The sequence below is a fragment of the Gopherus flavomarginatus genome, chromosome 3 (genome assembly GCF_025201925.1).
Source record: "Gopherus flavomarginatus isolate rGopFla2 chromosome 3, rGopFla2.mat.asm, whole genome shotgun sequence".
NCBI classification, from domain to species: domain Eukaryota; kingdom Metazoa; phylum Chordata; order Testudines; family Testudinidae; genus Gopherus; species Gopherus flavomarginatus.
The window spans coordinates 251,875,986-251,894,454 of NC_066619.1; the positions used below are offsets into that span (position 1 = coordinate 251,875,986).

The following is an 18,469-nucleotide window of genomic DNA, read 5'->3' on the forward strand; positions in this document are numbered from 1 at the left end:
ATGAAGAAAAATTACAAGTGGGCTTTGTTGTAATTTTGTATTTTGACGACAGAGCTGGGAGAAAGTGGTGTTTCTCAATAATGAGCTTGCGTGTTCAGAGACTTCTCCTACAGCTCTAACTTTCCTGTATAGAAAGGGTGATTGCGTGATTTTTCTTCTCTTAAATTAATTGTTTATTATAGTGCCATTATTGAAGACTTTAATGTTGATGGACAAATATCAAAAGATTTGATTTAGATAAGCATCAGAATTTATGGTAGTTTTTCAGAACTGCCACATCATTTGAGCAATTACCTTCCCCAAGCAGGCATTGATCTCGCTTTACCTTTTGATACAATTGCTCCATTTTACAACCTTTAGAGATTGTAGACAGTTTACCTTTTGTTTTTCTATTAATGGTTTTTGTTTAAGTACTTTCTAGTTGTGAAGACTGTAAGACATGCAAGTAATATTTGTGTCGTTATCTGAATCCCAATACTTTGCATTTGTACATGCATGATTATGGGATGTGGTGAGACTACTGTGCTAGAGATGTACAGGGAAATATTATCTTGATTTTCTTCTGTAGCCTACCTCTCTATATGTATTTCAGAACTTTACACTACATCTTCTCTACGTCTACACTAATAAGGAGGAGACACATAGTGCATACCCAATTCTAGCTGTTTAATAAGCTGGAGCATAAGTATGATTTTTATATAAGTAATGTGTATAACAAATGTTCAGTGAATTCATTAATTTGAACTAATAGTACAGGAAGCTTCATGTGGCTTGGTGAGTTCTGTGGGCTATGAAGTGCTTGCAGTGGAAGGGAGCCCATAACCATTGGCAGGTTACAAGTGCCCTTCAGCTTCCTCTAGTTAGTTCTAGTTGTACATGTCCAGAAACACCCAGACGCAAGAAGAGTCTGTCACAGATTTGCCAATAGAAACAAAACTGCTGAGAACCACGATCTGCTGAATTTAAGACAAGATAGTACTGGCCAAGCAGTAAATCCTGCCAATGCTGAGAATCAAAGTTGCAATGAAGTTCGTCTGAAATGAGGTATTTTTACAGCTAAGGTTAAGACAAGAATTGGATTCTGGAATATTAGAATACTTCGGAGCACAGGGAGGCTGATCAAGATTATCACAGAAATGTATATCTTTTGCATAAGGATTCTTGGACTGAGTGAGATGAGATGGTCTAGATGAGGCAAATTATCATAGGAAGAGACAATGGTTTTATAATCTGGAAGAGAAGATGACACACCAGGAAGGCACAGTCTTATTACAAATCAAGGAAGCGGTTAAAGCACTGAAGAATGGGAACCTGTAACTCTGGAATGTTGACTGCAGGCTTTGTGATGAACCATGCAAAAAGTCAGAGTTTGTGTTATTCGCCAACAAATTATACCGATGAACAGATCAGGCTATTTCTATGTAAGTTTGCAGAGCATCCTTGGCGAGATCAATACTTATGACATTGTTAACCTCATGGGAGAGCTAAATGCACAGGTTGGTGGCAATAATATTGGATATGAGCACATTATGGACAGACGTGACATCCCAGGGCAGATTGACAATGGAGAATATTTTCTCCAGCTCTGCAGCCTAAACAGTCTTTGTTCTGAGGATATACTGTTTCCATGTGAGGAAAGCTACAAACTGACATGGAGATCAAGTTATGGCTTCACCCAGAAACAGCTTGTTCATATTGCCATCAGTATGCTCTGGAGATCAGTGTTGGCTGCCAGGGTATATACGAGTGCTGAGTTCTTGTTATTGGAACAATCAAAACTAAAGCAGGTAACACCATGTGAGGTAGAGGACATGTATGATACTAGAAAGTTAGTGGATCCAGAAGTGAAGACACATTTTAAGCTGCTGCTGCTTAGCAATAAATCTGAATAGCTAAAGATATGGATGGTCATAGAAGAACAGTGACAGTTTTTCAAATAAGTAATTTGTGAATGCTACCAGGATCACAGTAGAGGTAAGAAGATCTGAGAAAAGAATGGCTCCAACCAAATACACAGAGGCTTGTTGAAGAGAGGAAAGAATTAAGAGAATTCAGGAAGAATGAGACAGCAGCAAAAGAGCTATTCTGCAACAAGAGTATGCGGACAAAGGTAAGCTTAAAAATCAGCCAGAAGAGGTGAGAGAATAGATGGAAAGCGAAGTAATAGAAGCCAAGGAACCATACAAGAGAAGAGATTCTTAAAAGCTTTTTCTATTCTCCAGACAACTGTCATCACAACTCTTAAACTGTTGTGGCATTGTGAAGGCTCAAGATGGTACAATTTTAACCACAGAGGAAGGACAGAAAGCCCATTGGATGGAACATTGTAGCTGGTTGAGTACAGCCTGGTAATCTTTAACACGCTGAGGGATCTGAAGAAATAGCAGACTTACCTATATCAGTAGAAGTAATTGCGTTCAAGGAAGTAACTGAAGAGTGTTAAGGGGTAAGACACCAGGTTATGATAAGATAGATGCTGAAATATTAAAAGCTGGAAAGGCAGTGATAGTGAATTATTATGTGCAGGTTGTACAGAATGTTTGGGGAAAAAGAGAGCTGCCCTAAAGACTGGAGAAGGCGTCATCTGTAGAAATCCCTGAAAAGAATGACCAGCTAATTTGTATTAACTGGATCTGTTTGTACCTGGAAAGTGTTTTGCATTATTATTTTGAGTAGGATGAAAATAGCTGTTAATTAAGTACTCCGGGAATAATAAACTAGATTTTGATTTTGTTGTAGGTAGTGTTGAGACCAGATTTACACCTTGAGAAGACTTATAGAAAAAGGTTTTAAATACCAGCAGAAGATGGTTTTTAACGTCCTTGATTTTACAAAAGCATTTTATAGTGGCCCCAGAGAAGCCATCTGGCAGATCCTGAGATGCTATGGAATTCCAGCAAAGATTCTTTCTTGAAGTCTGATCCAGACCTCATTGACGTCAATGAGAATCTTTACATTGACTTCTGTGGGATTTGGATCAAGCTTGTATCCTGTTGCAATATGCATACTTAGAATATTTCCTCAGAAGACAGTTCTTGCTGCCTCTAATAAATGTTATTCTCCTCCTTTGAGTTCCCCTAACATGTCACTGTCTCATTATGTGTTCATTCCGGAGGCTAAATTGCTGGGGCTCTTGGGTGTGTTTTGTTTTTTTGATGCCTTATTGCACTGTAAATTCCTGTCTGATTTTTTTCGGGCAAGGCTCTTAGTGTTATTGCTTGCCAGATTTTTACCTCCCATTTGGGTCAGATTATTTTCTTCAGAAATATTAGCTTGAGTTGTTCCAAGTAGTAAAAATTCCATCAGATGGAATGAGACTATTTTTTTTATTGAAGTATTTTATATGTAATGCTGTATTAAAATAATGTTTTGGTTGCAAATTCAAGCAATTCAGAATTAGAAAATACCAGAATTAATATTGCTCATACAACCTTAATTATGCCCCGTGCGTGTATGCGGTATGATAGTCCTTTAATTACATGATCATAACCTATTTATACTATAGGATCCCTGCCTCAATTATTGGACAGGATGGACAGCAAAAGAGGCAGAGGATTACAAGAGGGGAGAGAATATCTCCTGTGAATAGGGTGTTGGATTCAATCCCAGGAGAGTCGAATCCTATTCATGGCTCTGCCACAAACTTTCTGTTGAATAGTTGGAAAGACTGTCATAGTACATATGCACAGAAGGACCAAATTAAGGTTGCATACTGCATGAACCAGAGGGTCCACTTAGAGGGGCTGGATTAGGTTCCTAGGCAGATCAGCTGATACCCACCAGACATTCCTAATGGTTATGTCCCAGGTTACTTGAAAAAATGTGATCCAGTATCCATTTTATAAATGTATTACAGTTAATAAAGATAAATTCAAGAAAGCATGTTGCTAAAACAAAGGTACTAATGCCACTAAACTGTTAAATAATATAATTATCCTGTTAAAATCAGGTCAATGAGTTAACAGTGATAATGGATTGAATCAATGAGTCAGATCATCAGATTAATAGAACAAAAGCCAATCCTTGTAAATCACAAAACAGGAATCTGAGGTAGCTGTGTGTTTAGTTATAAACCCCAATTGAAGAACTCAAGGCAGTGAAATCAACAAAGCTGGTTAAATGTTTTAGTATCAGTTTTACTATTTAAAACAAAACTGTTTACATCAATGTCATGTATCTGAGCCAACTGAGGTTTCCTCCTTAGATTTCACTTTTCTTTTTCAAGTGCTGGTCCCTGTGTATATACCCTGTGGGTACAAGTGCATTCCATGTGCTTGGAGCCAGAGAATTCTGAAAGCAATGTTCATTGGTTCACACATGTGACCTTGCTCACTTTGTGTCTCTGACTGAGGAGATAAAGGATGGGGCATACAGACCACCTCTCCAGTTGCTTCTCACCGCCGCATGGCCTGGGTCGGAACCTCCAGTGTCTGAATCTTCAGCTTTCTCCTTTATCTGTGAATATATTTAGATATATGTAAATAATTTTTATAGTTCAAGTTTTAAGGTTTTTGTCTGATTGTTTGTATTTTAGAGTGAATGAGTTAGTCTCTGTTCCATACCCCCACAAGATCCATCTCCGGAGCAAGGGAGTCTGCCCCCCTAGATCCCTCAGTGGGGCCTTGTAAGGGAGCATGGAGCATTCTCATAAGCATGAGGCTACATCTTCCTCCAGATCCACATTGAAGAAATCAGATTCAGACCTACCTAAACTGATCAAGTCTATAGGCTCAGCCTAAGAGAACTTAGTATGTTCTAAGTCTCAAGGCATGATAAGAATACCACAAGTCTAGGGCTCCATCAGCACCAGATTGCGATCCTGTAGCACCAGTACCCCAGGTAAATTGCACTGTAGATTTTACACCAAAGATAACACTTGTAGACAATCCTTTAATTAACTAAAGATTTCTTAACTATGAAAAAGAAATGAGTTATTTACAAGTTTATATCAGATAAACATACACACACAAATGAGTTACAGTCTTAAGTTTCAAAAGGTAATAGAAACTTCTATAATAAGCAAGCTGTATATGTCCTTCGGGGCTAACCCAGGCCAAACACTGGGTATCTTTTGCTTATGCTTAGTAATCCTTGCCCTTCTGAGTCCAAACAGCATAAAGATACAGTTTTTTTCTTGTCAGGGATTTTTATTCCCTTCCCCCAGAATTCAAGCTGATGGGATGAGTACATATGCACATCTCTTTATGGGTGTGGCGGGAAGCACTCAACAAAGTCTGTCTTTTGTTCTCTGATATTTGACAATGGTTTCTCTCTCTGTGAGCCTTCCTTTGCAGGGCAAGAGATAACACCTCCTGTGGCAAACTAGTATTTCATATTTGGTAGTGCTTCTCTCCTGACTAATGGTTTGCAGTTTCAGAGCAAATACTTTCAGTTACAGAGTAAACACTTAAATATTACCTTATAACATGGGATGCAGCTATCATAAGTTAAATTAATGCACACAGCAACTTACAGCATTTCATAAAGTCTAAACATATTCTTACAAACCTAACACCTAACACGGACCTGAGAGAGACTGTTTTCCAGCTATGAATTTGTCAGTGCTCAGTTGAGGCCTAAGGGGTTTGACATGAGCTGGCACCTGGTCTGCCAGAGTCACAGGTGTCTACTTGAGATTTCCATCCACACATTTGCGAGACACTATGCTTTGGTACAGGACTCCTCAGCTAATGCATTTTTTGGAATGTCAGTCCTTCATTCGTCTCTTGCATGTACAATCTCTCACCCTCCTCTTTGAGTCCAGCTTGTCAGTCACTCACAGTGGAGTAGACATAGGAACCAGCACTCAAAGAATAAGAGAGAGTTACTTACCTTATAGTAACTGGAAGCTCTTTGAGATGTGGGGGCCTTATCTATTCCACTACCCACTCTCCTTCCCCTCTGCTTCGGATCTTCTCTGATTTGAGATAAAGAAGGAGCTGGAGAGGTGGTTGGTCCACCCAGCTTTTTATCTCCTCAGTCAGAGGCATGAGGTGAGCCAGGGCCCATGTGTGGACCAACGGATACTGCTTTCAGAATTCTCTGGCTCTGGGCACATGGCGTGTGTGCATGCCAACACTGGAATACAGATAGGGGACCATGCATCTCAAATCTCCAGTTACTATAAGGTAAGTAACTTTCTCTCATTTATAATGGCTAATGTACTCTCCCCACTCCAAAAAAACAAAAACAAAATCCACAAATACAGACTTTAACAAAATACTCTGAAAAGTGGATGTTTAGCAGCTCTCACTTAAACTGTAGCAGACAGCTTGCCTTCTCTAGACATTTTCACATAACACCATATTCAAAGATTTTACAACACAGCATTGTAGGGCTATTTAAGTTTGGGGACTGTTCTTTCTGGTGCTTCCTCATGAGATCTTTACGTGCAGTAATGCATGCACTCAGCCACACATTCACCCTAAAATAATAAAAAGGATGGCCAGCTCCCAGCTAATAAATACACGACAAAAAAATAAAAAGAGAGGAAAAAAGAGTTAGAGCCCTTCAGCTCTCGTGGCTGTGAAACTCCTACAATATAGGAGTTGTAAATGAAGTCAAGGGATCAAGCAATGAAGTAACCGTCATGGTACTTCATGCTTCCAGGGTCTTTGGGATTGGGAGACCGATCAGGCTGGAATAGCCCATGATTTTGACTTCCAGGGAGCTAAGAATGTCAGTCTCTGATCAGGTGTCTTGCTGGTCTGAAAGACTACAAGTCCTTCTGCATTTACCTTGCTGTATATCATTGTGGTTCTAGCTTGCTGCCCCTTACAGTATATCCCACAAGGTCTCTGGGCTTGGGGTGTGAAATACGCCTTGAAGCCCTAAAATGTGGTCCCTTCACATCGAAATGGCAAGTTTTGATCAAATGTGAGTCTAAGAAAGTCACACTTGAGACAGCAGTTTCCTTAAAATATCCATTGTTGTGACCATATGCAGTGTGAATCCTGAAATATCAAAAATGAAGCCAGCTTTGAGGGAGTTGCCCTAGTTCAGTCCTCCAGGTAAACAATTCAGTGAAACGTGGTAACAGCATCCAAAAGAAGGCCTCAAAAAGGTTCATCTAAAAATTGTCCAACGGAAACAACCATTTCATCATGCATTCCTCAGCATTTCTTTATTGTAAATTTAGATATGTCTTGACAGCTGTCGCATCTTTTCCTTTGCAACAAGAGAATTGGTGCAGTGGTTCTCAAAGCCAGTCTGCTGCTTATTCAGGGAAAGCTCCTGGTGGGCCAGGCTGGTTTGTTTATCTGCCGCATCCTCAGGTTCGGCTGATCGTGGCTCCCACTGATGTCCTAGGCCAGTGGGGGCTGCGGGAAGGGCGGCCAGCACATCCCTTGGCCCGGGCCGCTTCCCACAGCAACCATTGGCCTGGAGTGGTGAACCGTGGGCAGTGGGAGCTGTGATTGGCCGAACCTGCGAACACGGCAGATAAACAAACCGGGGGCTTTCCCTGAACAAGTGGCGGATCGGCTTTGAGAGCCACTGCTTTAGTGTAGTTTCCCTTTAAGTTTATACTAGCTCTGTATTCTCATATACACTATTTCTCACAATAAGCAACTTTAATTCTAACATTTCCTAAAAAGTTTTGAATGCTTAACTGTGCAACCTCAACATCCTTTTAATGTAACTTTTATTATTTATTAATATACATACACAAACTCATCTATGATTCTACTCATTTTGTCGCTATCAGTACTAAAAAAGGGGACACATACCGCAATTTAGTGGGGTTTTGGAATATTATCATACTTAAATTTCAGGTCTCCATAGCTGTACCCTAAAGAGTTGTTTTTTAGTAATCTTAACCATTTTATAAAAAATGTGTATATTATTGTCAGTTACTGAAATGTAATACACCACTACCTCGATATAACACCACCCAATATAACACAAATTTGGATATAACGCGGTAAAGCAGTGCTCCAGGGGGTCGGCGCTGCGCACTCTGGTGGATCAAAGCAAGTTCAATATACCTCCCAAGGACAGCGTTATATCGAGGTAGTGACGTAGTAATTCAAATGACTCTTTTACTGCTTGTGCTAGCCAAACACATATAAGTACTATGTGTGTTGAATGTATTTTAACAATAAAGTAGGTGAATTCCTAATAGCACCATTCACACTGAACTGCAGTGACTTGCAGACTTGACTACATGTTTACTATATGACTTGAAATATATTCCCAGTACGTTCTTTTGGATTTCAAAATGAAAGTCCCAGTTACTTATTTTGCTCATCAAAGTGGCATAAAAATGCTGATTAATGCCACTTTTTTTTTTCTGTCAGGATTTGGCAGGAGGTGAATTGTATACCCAACCAGCTGCTCTCTTGCATCCCGTTATTTATGCTACTTCTATAGTTCTGCTAATGTGCCTCTTGATGATCATAGTCAGCTATATATACCACCATGGGTAAGAAATAAAAATAATGGAGATTTATGTAATGCAGATCTCAAGTTACACTTACTCTTAGACTTATTGTATGAAATCAAGCAAATATTAATATAAAGAGACTTGGAAGGATTCAATTTTTTTTCCCCCAGTAAATGTCAGTTTTATCACACGTACATATAAACAAAATATTTCCATTAATGATGATCAAAGTTTACAGATAGGCAAAGTAAGACACATACTGCTTTAAAAGTTCAGAATCTGATTTAAGGCTGTCTTTAAATATTTACGTTGTATATTTTGACATATTGTTGACAGTTTGTTTTGATGGTTATAAAGCTTTAACTGTTTGAATCTGTGTCTCTTGTCACTGAATAATAGTCTGACAACCACCATAATTTCCCCAAATGTGAATGTGAAAATCAAAGAAAATTGAAAAAATGCTTAAAAATAAAAATCAGTATAAAAAACAATTGAATTCTGTGAAGCCTAAATGTATATCAGTGTTAAGAATTACTAGCCCAGGCATATATGGTATTGAGCCCCGTCAAAATCTAATTTTTAAAAGGCCAGCTTCAGACTCATACACAGTTCAGAATGTTGTCACGTATTATCCTTTAAGTTATGAAATCCTACAGAAAAGTTGTCTCATACATGCCTCTCATACATACCTTATCACAAATAGTATTTTATATACTAAAGCCGAAATCTTCAGCCAGACCTCCTTTTTAACTGCCACATTTTGTACCACAGAATTGTATCTGAATATTTTGCTCCTGCAAACATCGGTGATTAAATGGAAATGGATTTGACAACTAAGCCTTAATACTATATATGCCTACATTTCTTTCCTCCTTGTACATGAACTAAGAAACACCTCTTTAGAATTAAGGACCAGTTTTTAAAGGTATTTGAGCGTTGCAGGCCTGAGCACAGCAATGCCTAAGTCTCATGTTCAAAAAGGATTAGGTACTTAGAAGCCAAGACTGTGTTTCTGAAAGATAAGCATGCAATGATGTGTTATATAGACTAAAATATTTTTCTTTAACAGTGTGATCAGGATCAGCATTAAAAGCTGGCATATGTTAGTTAACCTGAGCTTCCATATTTTCCTGACATGTGTGATGTTTATTGGAGGTATAACTCAGACCAAAAGCACCAGCGTCTGCCAAGCAGTAAGTAAACATAGAAGTAAGATTAGAAATGTAAGAAATTGTAATCAAATATAAATACATGATTCATGGCTATTGTAAAAATAATGAATTACAGTCATGTTTAAGCAAATCTTTGCTCAATTATTTTACCTTGATTTCTGCTGAGAAAGCTAAGGCAAACCCAAAATTTGCTTAGCAAGAGTATATGGAAATTATTTAAATCTGGTATGTAAACAGAGTATGCATTATTTTTTTTACAATCATACCTGATTCCATTTGAGGAAAGAAGTTACCAGCTTCATGACTCCTCTGTATGATTTGCAGACCAGCAATAACTTTTGACTTCAGATGAAGGTTTCATATATCTTCATCCACTCATGAGGGAAAGAATTGGAGCCAATCTGAAAACTGGAAGATTAATAGGATTGGGTGGTGAGAAAGAGAATACATATTTGTTTTTCTAAAGTTTTGGAGGTAGTATCTCAAGTTCCTTTGTGTATTTATGTAGTTGTATTTCTAAAGGCTATCAATTAGAAAATCAATTGTTTCAAGAACTATCAGTGGTTTGAGCAGTGGCTTGCTAAACCCAGGGTTGTGAGTTCAGTCCTTAAGGAGGCTATTTAGAGATCTGGGGCAAAATCAGTACTTAGTCCTGCTAGTGAAGGCAGGGGGCTAGACTTGACCTTTCAAGGTCCCTTCCAGTTCTATGAGATGTTATGTTATATATGGTTTTGTATGCCACATGAAAAAAAAGTAATAGAATATTTACTTTTCCTACTACATGATCTCTTCAGGTTCCTTCCAGCCCTACAGTTCTATTATTCTGTTTAGAATGAGAAAGTGACTTCTTATTCCTTCCCTTTTTAGGATTTGTTTCCGTTCCAAAGACCTGTGGTTTTTATGAATAAAAGCCACCAGTTTCATCTGTTCTATGATTTTCTATAATTTCAGAGTGTTTATTTTATACAGAGTTTGAGCATTCGTAGCTCTACCGAGACTGATGTTTGAGCTCACAAGGTGATGTCTAAGCCAGTTTCAGGGTTTCAGCTGTAATAGCAGGTGCCATCTTGTATCAGTGTCAATGTCAATTAAATGTTTCTTGAGTTTTTTATCAATTCTGTTTCTTACATCCATTTTAAAACTCACTCTGAATATTAGGACACCACCTGGTGACTCCTGGAGTGGCTAAAGAAAATACTTTCCACAACACATTCATTTTCCTTTTAATTTCCTGTATATAAGGTTAACAATTCAATAGGGCAGCATAGGTTCAATAAAAAAAATGCTCAGCCTTTTCCTGCTGCTGCCCCACTGCCGGAGCCTTGCCCCGCTGCTGGAGTCTCTTTCTCTGGAAGAGGAAGGCCTCTAGCAGCAGTTCCCTGCTGCAGCCTTTCCCCACTGCCTCCCATCTACTGGAGCCTTTCCCTACTTCCAGAGTCTTTTTTCCTGTGCTAGGGAAAGGCTCCAGCAGTAGGGAGGCAGGGTGACACTATACTGTTTTTAAAAAAAAAAAAAGGCAGTAAAAAAGAATGTGGAGGAGGAGGAGGCACATCTTAGACAAGTAGAGAGCCATGTAGGGTATATACTCAGGCACATACCCATACCCTTTATGTGTGTCTTTTACTCAGCTAAGCCATGCCTCACTGTCTGCACTGCTGTTTATACCTGTGCTAGGGGAACTACACATGTATGTACACAAAAAAAGGGTGTAGTATAGGTGCGCACACACTCTCGCACTCCTGTCCTCCAGCAAACGATGCATATCATTTCTACCATTTTTGTTGCTGTCACTGAAGTCATATGTGAATTCTGCTCCCCTGCACTCTGTTCATTTCAATAAAAGTGTGAAATTCAAAGTTTCAGTGGACACAGGCAGTTTTTTCTTTTTCTTAAACACTACCCAAGAAATTTGAATTTTAGAAAAGCAAATGGTCCATGCACCTTTAATGTTACATATGTAAACACACAAAGTCTGAATTCAGCTACTGTTTTCCTAATAATAATTCATACTCATTCCATGAATCTATTAATTTGAATTACTAAGACTGTTAAATTTGTATCCAAATATATGTACTGTGGCTCCTGGTTGCCTTATATTAAAGTCAGTGGGTTACCAGTTTCTGGCCCACTACATGCAGTGTCTACAAGATGGTTACCACAAGAACCTTACTTTTACTGTTCCATCATTTCTTGGTATTTAAATATCTAGCTGTAACATTATATTGACATTTTAAAAAACTTATGTGTTGCATAAGATATAAATATATTTGGTTTATAACCAATGTTATTACATTTGTGAATGATCTACCTGTTTTTCGGTTTATTTTTAAATGCCTAATTCATTCATGTAAGAAAGTCATTTTAGGTGGTTTGTCATTTAAAATTAAGCCCAAATAAAACAAAAATATTCTGTAGAAGAGCTGAACTTTTAAAAAATTAAAGTACATTAGGTCGGTGGTTCTCAAAGCCAGTCCAACCGCTTGTTCAGGGAGAGCCCCTAGCAGGCTGGGCTGGCTTGTTTACCTGCCGCGTCCAAAGATTCAGCTGATCGCGGCTCCTGCTGGCTGTGGTTCACTGCTCCAGGCCAATGGGGCCTGCAGAAAGAGGTGCGGGCCAAGGGATGTGCCGGCCGCCCTTCCGCAGCCCCTATTGGCCCAGCCAGTGGGAGCTGTGATTGGCCGAACCTGCGGACGCGGCAGGTAAACAAACTGGCCCGGCCCACCAGGGACTTTCCCTGAACAAGCGGCAGACCGGCTTTGAGAATCACCTGAATTAGGTGCTGTATAAATAATTATAAAAAATTTTTGTGTCTGAACTAGTAAAGCTTGTGTTTTTAACATTTATTTTCAAGGTTGGGATAATTCTGCATTATTCTACTCTTGCCACAGTACTGTGGCTGGGAGTGACATCTCGTAACATCTATAAACAAGTTACTAAAAAAGCGAAGAGGTGTCAAGATCCTGATGAGCCGCCTCCTCCACCTAGACCAATGCTCAGGTGAGAGCACTATGTTGTTTAATGTCTGCTTTATCGTTTGTCTTTCAGTTAGAATTTCTGACATAGACTAAGCATAATTTTGGATGCTTTGAATGAAATGGGAAATATTATCATGGGAAATATCCGGTAACACAGTGCTATAATATTTGGCACACCTACAATACCTTTGTTGCAAGGCTTTCAAAGCTGTTTCCAAATTATTAATATAGGTCCGAAAACAATCATGATGTTGAAAAAGAGGATCATTCTTATTAGAGGAGGGTGGTAATCCTGTTTCACAGATTAAGAAACTGAGGCACAGAGTCATGAAATTATTTACCCAAGGTCCTACATGATAGCAGTAGCAAAGGTGGGATTGGGATTTTGGGGTGGAATTATCAAAAGTGCTCAGCTTTGGCCTCACACTGTTCCCATTTAATTTGAAAATCTCACCCTACATCCCCTGACTCCTAGTCCTGTGTTTTAAACACAGGAATTTTTTTTTTTTAATTTCAATTCAAGATGAAACTGTTCAGCAAATTCTCTGATTAGAGAAAGAAAATTAGAGAAAAGATTAGAGAAGAAAAATGTGTTAGACATGCTACTAGTACTTGGTAAATAGGAAAATTACAGGAATGCATTTCAGTTAAAATGTTCTTCATGCCTTCTAAAATTACTGAAATATAATTATTTTTTCTTCAAGTAAATTATCGTGTCTTGTTTACTTGAAAATACTATTTTAATCTAGCATTAAAAGGTTTTATTCCAGAGCTATGCTGAACTCATATCAATATTAATTAAACCTTGCTAACCCAGAATTCTCCACATGGTGGCAGAAGTTGATTGGCTTTGTTTCCATTTAAAGCCAAATGAGACACTTATTTCAGAAATTTGATAAGTCAGTAGCTAATATCCAAGTGCTTTTCTTATTGAGAACATTGGATAAATTCGAATTCAATTATGTTTAACAATTGAGGGCAGAAATACCTAGTTTATACATTTAGTCAGAGAAAGTGGGAGGTAATTACTAAATAACTAATGCAAGAGTTAGCAAGTGTTCATTTTGTTTCCTTGAGTAACTTTTAAGCACATTTTCTTTAAATAAATAAATCTATTCTAAATGGATTCTTGTACCATACTCATCACTATAGTATGTGAGCACCTTCAGTACATCATTAAGCAACGTGACTAACATCTGTCATGTTTCGTCACTCATCCTCTCACCAAGGGAAGAAGTGTGTGCAGTAGAGTATCTCTTTTTGGAAGGTTTTTAAATATATATACTGCTGCTCACAAACAAGGAAGAATTAGTAGGGGAAGTAGAAGTGGGTGGCAACCTGGGCAACAGTGACTGAGATGGTTGTGTTCAGGATCCTGACAAAAGGAAGCAAGGAGAGCAGCAGAATACAGACCCTGGACTTCAGAAAAACAGACATTGATTCCCTCAGGGAACTGATGGGCAGGATCCCCTAGGAGGCTGATATGAGGAGGAAAGAAGTCTAGAAGAGCTGGCTGTATTTTAAAGAAGCCTTATTGAGGGAGCAGGAACAAGCCATTTTGATGTATAGAAAGAATAGCAAATATGTCAGGCGTCCAGCTTGGCTTACCAGAGAAATCTTTGGTGAGCTTAAATACAAAAAAGAAGCTTACAAGGAATGGAAATTTGGACAGATAACTAGGGAGAAGTATAAAAATACTGCTTGAGACTGCAGAGGTGTAATCAGGAAGGCCAAAGCACAATTGGAGTTGCAGCTAACAAGGTTTTTACAGGTACATTAGCAACAAGAAGTAGTAAAGTGTGGGACCCTTACTGAATGGGGGAGGCAACCTAGTGACAGATGATGTGGAAAAAGCTGAAGTACTCAATGCTTTTTTTGCCTTGGTCTTCACAGACAACGGCAGCTCCCAGAATGCGGCACTGGGCAGCACGGTATGGGGAGGAGGTGAGCAGCCCTCAGAGGTGAAAGAACAGGTTAAGGACTATTTAGAAAAGCTAGACATGCACAAGTCCATGGGGCTGGATGCAATGCATCCGACTGTGCTGAGGGAGTTGGCTGATGTGATTACAGAGCCATTGGCCATTATCTTTGAAAACTTGTGGTGATTGGGGGATGTCCCAGACGATTGGAAAAAGGCAAATATAGTGCCCATCTTTAAAAAAGGGATGAAAGAGAATCCAGGGAACTACAGACTGGTCAGCCTCACCTCAGTCCCTGGAAAAATCACGGAGCAGATCCTCAAGGAATCCATTTTGAAGCACTTGACAGAGAGGAAGGTGATCAGGAACTGTCAACATGCATTCACCAAGGGCAAGTCATGCCTGACCAACCTGATTGCCTTCTATGATGAGATAACTGGCCCTGTGGATATGGGGAAAGCGGTGGACGTGATATACCTTGACTTTAGCAAAGCTTTTGATACGGATTCCCACAGTATTCTTGCCAGCAAGTTAAATAAGTATGGATTGGATGAATGGACTTTTAACGTGGATAGAAAGCTGGCTAGATAGTCGGGCTCAACAGGTAGTGATCAATGGCTCAATGTCCACTTGGCAGCAGGTATCAAGCGGAGTGCCCCAGGGGTCTGTCCTGGGGCCAGTTTTCTTCAACATCTTCATTAATGATCTGGACGATGGGATGGATTGCACCCTCAGCAAGTTTGCAGATGACACTAAGCTGCGGGGAAAGGTAGATATGCTGGAAGGTCGGGATAGGGTCCAGAGTGACCTAGATAAATTGGAGGAATGGGCCAAAAGAAATCTGATGAGGTTCAACAAGGACAAAGTTAAGAGTCCTGCACTTAGGACGGAAGAATCCCATGCACTGCGACAGACTGAGGACCAACTGGCTAAGCAGCAGTTCTGCAGAAAAGGACCTGGGGATTACAATGGACGAGAAGTTGGATAGGAGACAACAGTGTGCCCTTGTTGCCAGGAAGGCAAACAGTATATTGGGCTGCATTAGTAGAAGCATTGCCAACAGATTAAGGGAAGTGATTATTCCCCTCCATTCAGTACTGGTGAGCCATATCTGGAGTATTCCATCCAGTTTGGGGCCCCCCTTATAGAAAGGATGAGGACCAACTGGAAAGGGTCCAGCGGAGGGTAATGAAAATGGTTAGGGGGTTGGGACACATGACTTATGAGGAGAGGCTGAGGAAACTGGTATTATTAGTCTGCAGAAGAGAAGAGTGAGGGTGGATTTGATAGCAACCTTCAACTACCTAAAGGGGGGGGTTCCAAAGAGGATGAAGCTAGGCTGTTCTCAGTGGTGACAAATGACAGGAACAGTGGTCTCAAGTTGAAGTGGGAGAGGTCTAGATTCAATATTAGGAAAAACAATTTCACTAGGAGGGTGGTGAAGCACTGGAATGGGTTACTTAGGGAGAGGATGGAGTCTCCATCCTTAGAGGTTTTTAAGGCCCGGCTTGACAAAGCCTTGGCTGGGATGATTTATTTGGGGTTGGTCCTGCTTTGAGCAGGGGGTTGACTAGATGACCTCCAGAGGTCTCTTCCAACCCTAATATTCTGTGTTTAAGAAGGCAAGGCCAAAGAAATGCATGTTGAATGTAGAGCGGAAAGTGAAGGTTTGTGATGGTCCTTAATTCCTGGGGGATTTCATTCCACAGAAAGCTTTGTCTCCCACACAGCGAACTTTTACCCTTATTGTGGAGAGTTTGATTATACCCCAGGAGCAAAATTGTCAACCCTAGTCTCCATTCTGGAGCTTAAGGTGATGTTTTAGATATCCTGGCCCAGGCCATTGAACATTTTGAACATAAGGACTGAGATCCTGAACTTGATTTGAAGTTCTGTGGAAAGCCAGTGTAAAAAGTGGAGGGAAGGTTTGATATAGTCATGGCAGCCTATGTTACTGAGGAAATGTGCTTCATAGTTCTGTATCAGTTGGAGTTTCGTAAGGGCTGAAGGCTTCATGCCCATGTATACTGCATTACTGTGATCCGGTCAAGAGATGACAAAGGCATGCATAACTGAGTCCAGGTCACCATCCATCAGGATGAGGCAGTCTCCTTGCTGACCAGAAATGGTAGAAAGCATTTCTCTTGGGTGCTGCTAGGTGAGAGCATAGTGTCAGTGAAGAACTCAGGATCAAATCTAAACAATGGGCTGATGAGATCATCCATCCGTGCCACTAAAGTTCTTTCCGTCCCATGCACTGGCCTGAATCCAGACAGCGCCAGATCTAGGATATTCACTTCAGTTAGATGAGCTTGTGGTTGACCTTTGGACTAGCTTCTCTGAGATTGCGCAGGAATAGATCATTTGACACAGGGTGCTAGTTGGCTAGAGCCAATGTATCCAGGGTGGGTGGATTTTTCTCAGTATTGGTCGAACTGTTGCATGTTTGAAGGAGGAAGGAAAGATTCCTTCCCTGAACGAGTTGTTAGCTACTTTGATCAGGAGTGATACCAGTTCATAACTCTTTCAGAAGCTAGGAAAAGCAAGAGTTGGATTCACAGGGCTTGGGGCCCGATTTCTTTACGGTGTCCAGAACATCTTGATGAGTGAACTTTGGAAGACAGTCTATTGGTTGGTGGGTGTAAGCAGATTGTATGTGGCTTGCTTGGGAAGACTTTCCAAATGTGCGTACTCATCAGCAGAGTAGGATGATAGTTCTTGTTCGAGTGATTGTTCACGTGTATTCCACAGTAGGTGTGCATACTTTCCACGTGCACTGGTGCCAGAAGTTTTTCCCCTAGCAGTACACATAGGGGAGCACCTCAGCGACCCCTGGAGTGGCGCCTCAATAGCGCAGTATAAGGGGCTCTGCACGCTCCCCCCACCCTTAGTTCCTTCTTGCCACCAGCGAAGGGTGCTTCAGAACTGCTCTGCTCCAGTTTTGCTGTAGCTCGTCCCCGAAACTGCTTGTTCATTTAGTGTATGGTACCTGTAGTTAGTTGTTTAGTTAGTTTAGTTTAGCTAAAGCGACCAGGCAGGGGAATGCCTCGTGCTCCGGGTTTTAAGTTGTGTGGCACTTGTAGGCGATCTATGCCACTGAGTGATCTGCATGTGGACTGTCTACGCTATTTGGAGGAAATGCATCTCGGCGATTGCTGCAAGATTTGCAAGTCATTTAAGCCTCGGAAAAAGAGAGAGAGGACATTAGGCTCCAGGCTATCCTGCTGGAGTTGGCGCTGACCCCGGCTCCGGTGCACCGCTCTGAGTCGGCACCGCGGTGTCAGTGCGCAGCGACCCTTTGGCACCATCGACTAGTCAGCACTGTTTCCCGTCCACGGGGCACGCCAAGAAGGCTAGGAAGACGCCTTCTTCGCCACGGCACTGGAGTAAACCCAGGACAGTGGCTAGACCCACATCAGGTGGTTCTCGATCCCCACCGGCCTCGAGGCCTCCGACTCAAGTTGAGCGGAGTACCCCGGCCCATTTGGAGCAGGCCTCCCCGGATGTCCGGATGCCATCCACACTGGAAGTCCTGCAGGCAGTCCAGGACGTTATGTCCATGCTGGTACCAGAAGCACCGCTGATGGCCCCGCACTCCAGAGGCAAGCCGCAGTCGCCCCAGCTTGGTACCAGTCTTGGTTGAGGGAATGTTCCCGATTCCATTTGCCACCCAGCAACCATTCAGGGCAAAGTCCACATGGATCGCCCTCGACACCCACCAGGCTGTCTGGTTGGGTTCCATCTGACCAAGACTCTCGGCACTGCTCCACCTTGAGGAGCAAACACTGATGGGACCGAGGCAGATGTCGCCAAAGGTCCTCATCTCAGAGGGGCTATTGCATCCGATCACAGCACGAACGATGTCATTCCCATTCAGCGTCCCGCTCCAGGACCCCACCATGGCAACACCTCCGCAGCCCCAGGCATCAGTTGCTGGCATCTCACTGGTGCGGGTCCACCTGTCTAAGCCAATCATGGAGCAGCTGTTACCAACAGTACTGGTTCTCCACATTGGGATCA

At 41.1% G+C, this 18,469-nt stretch overlaps 1 protein-coding gene across 6 annotated transcripts in view; it reads left to right on the forward strand.

Annotated features, from left to right (window-relative positions):
- Positions 1-18,469, forward strand: part of ADGRA3 (adhesion G protein-coupled receptor A3) — a 115,045-nt gene that overhangs the window by 89,412 nt on the left and 7,164 nt on the right. For all 6 annotated transcript variants that reach the window (XM_050947373.1, XM_050947374.1, XM_050947371.1 and 3 more), the window contains 3 exons: positions 8,298-8,422; positions 9,453-9,576; positions 12,407-12,552. In XM_050947373.1, coding sequence (XP_050803330.1) covers positions 8,298-8,422; positions 9,453-9,576; positions 12,407-12,552 — 395 coding nt within the window. The remainder of the gene's footprint in view (positions 1-8,297; positions 8,423-9,452; positions 9,577-12,406; positions 12,553-18,469) is intronic.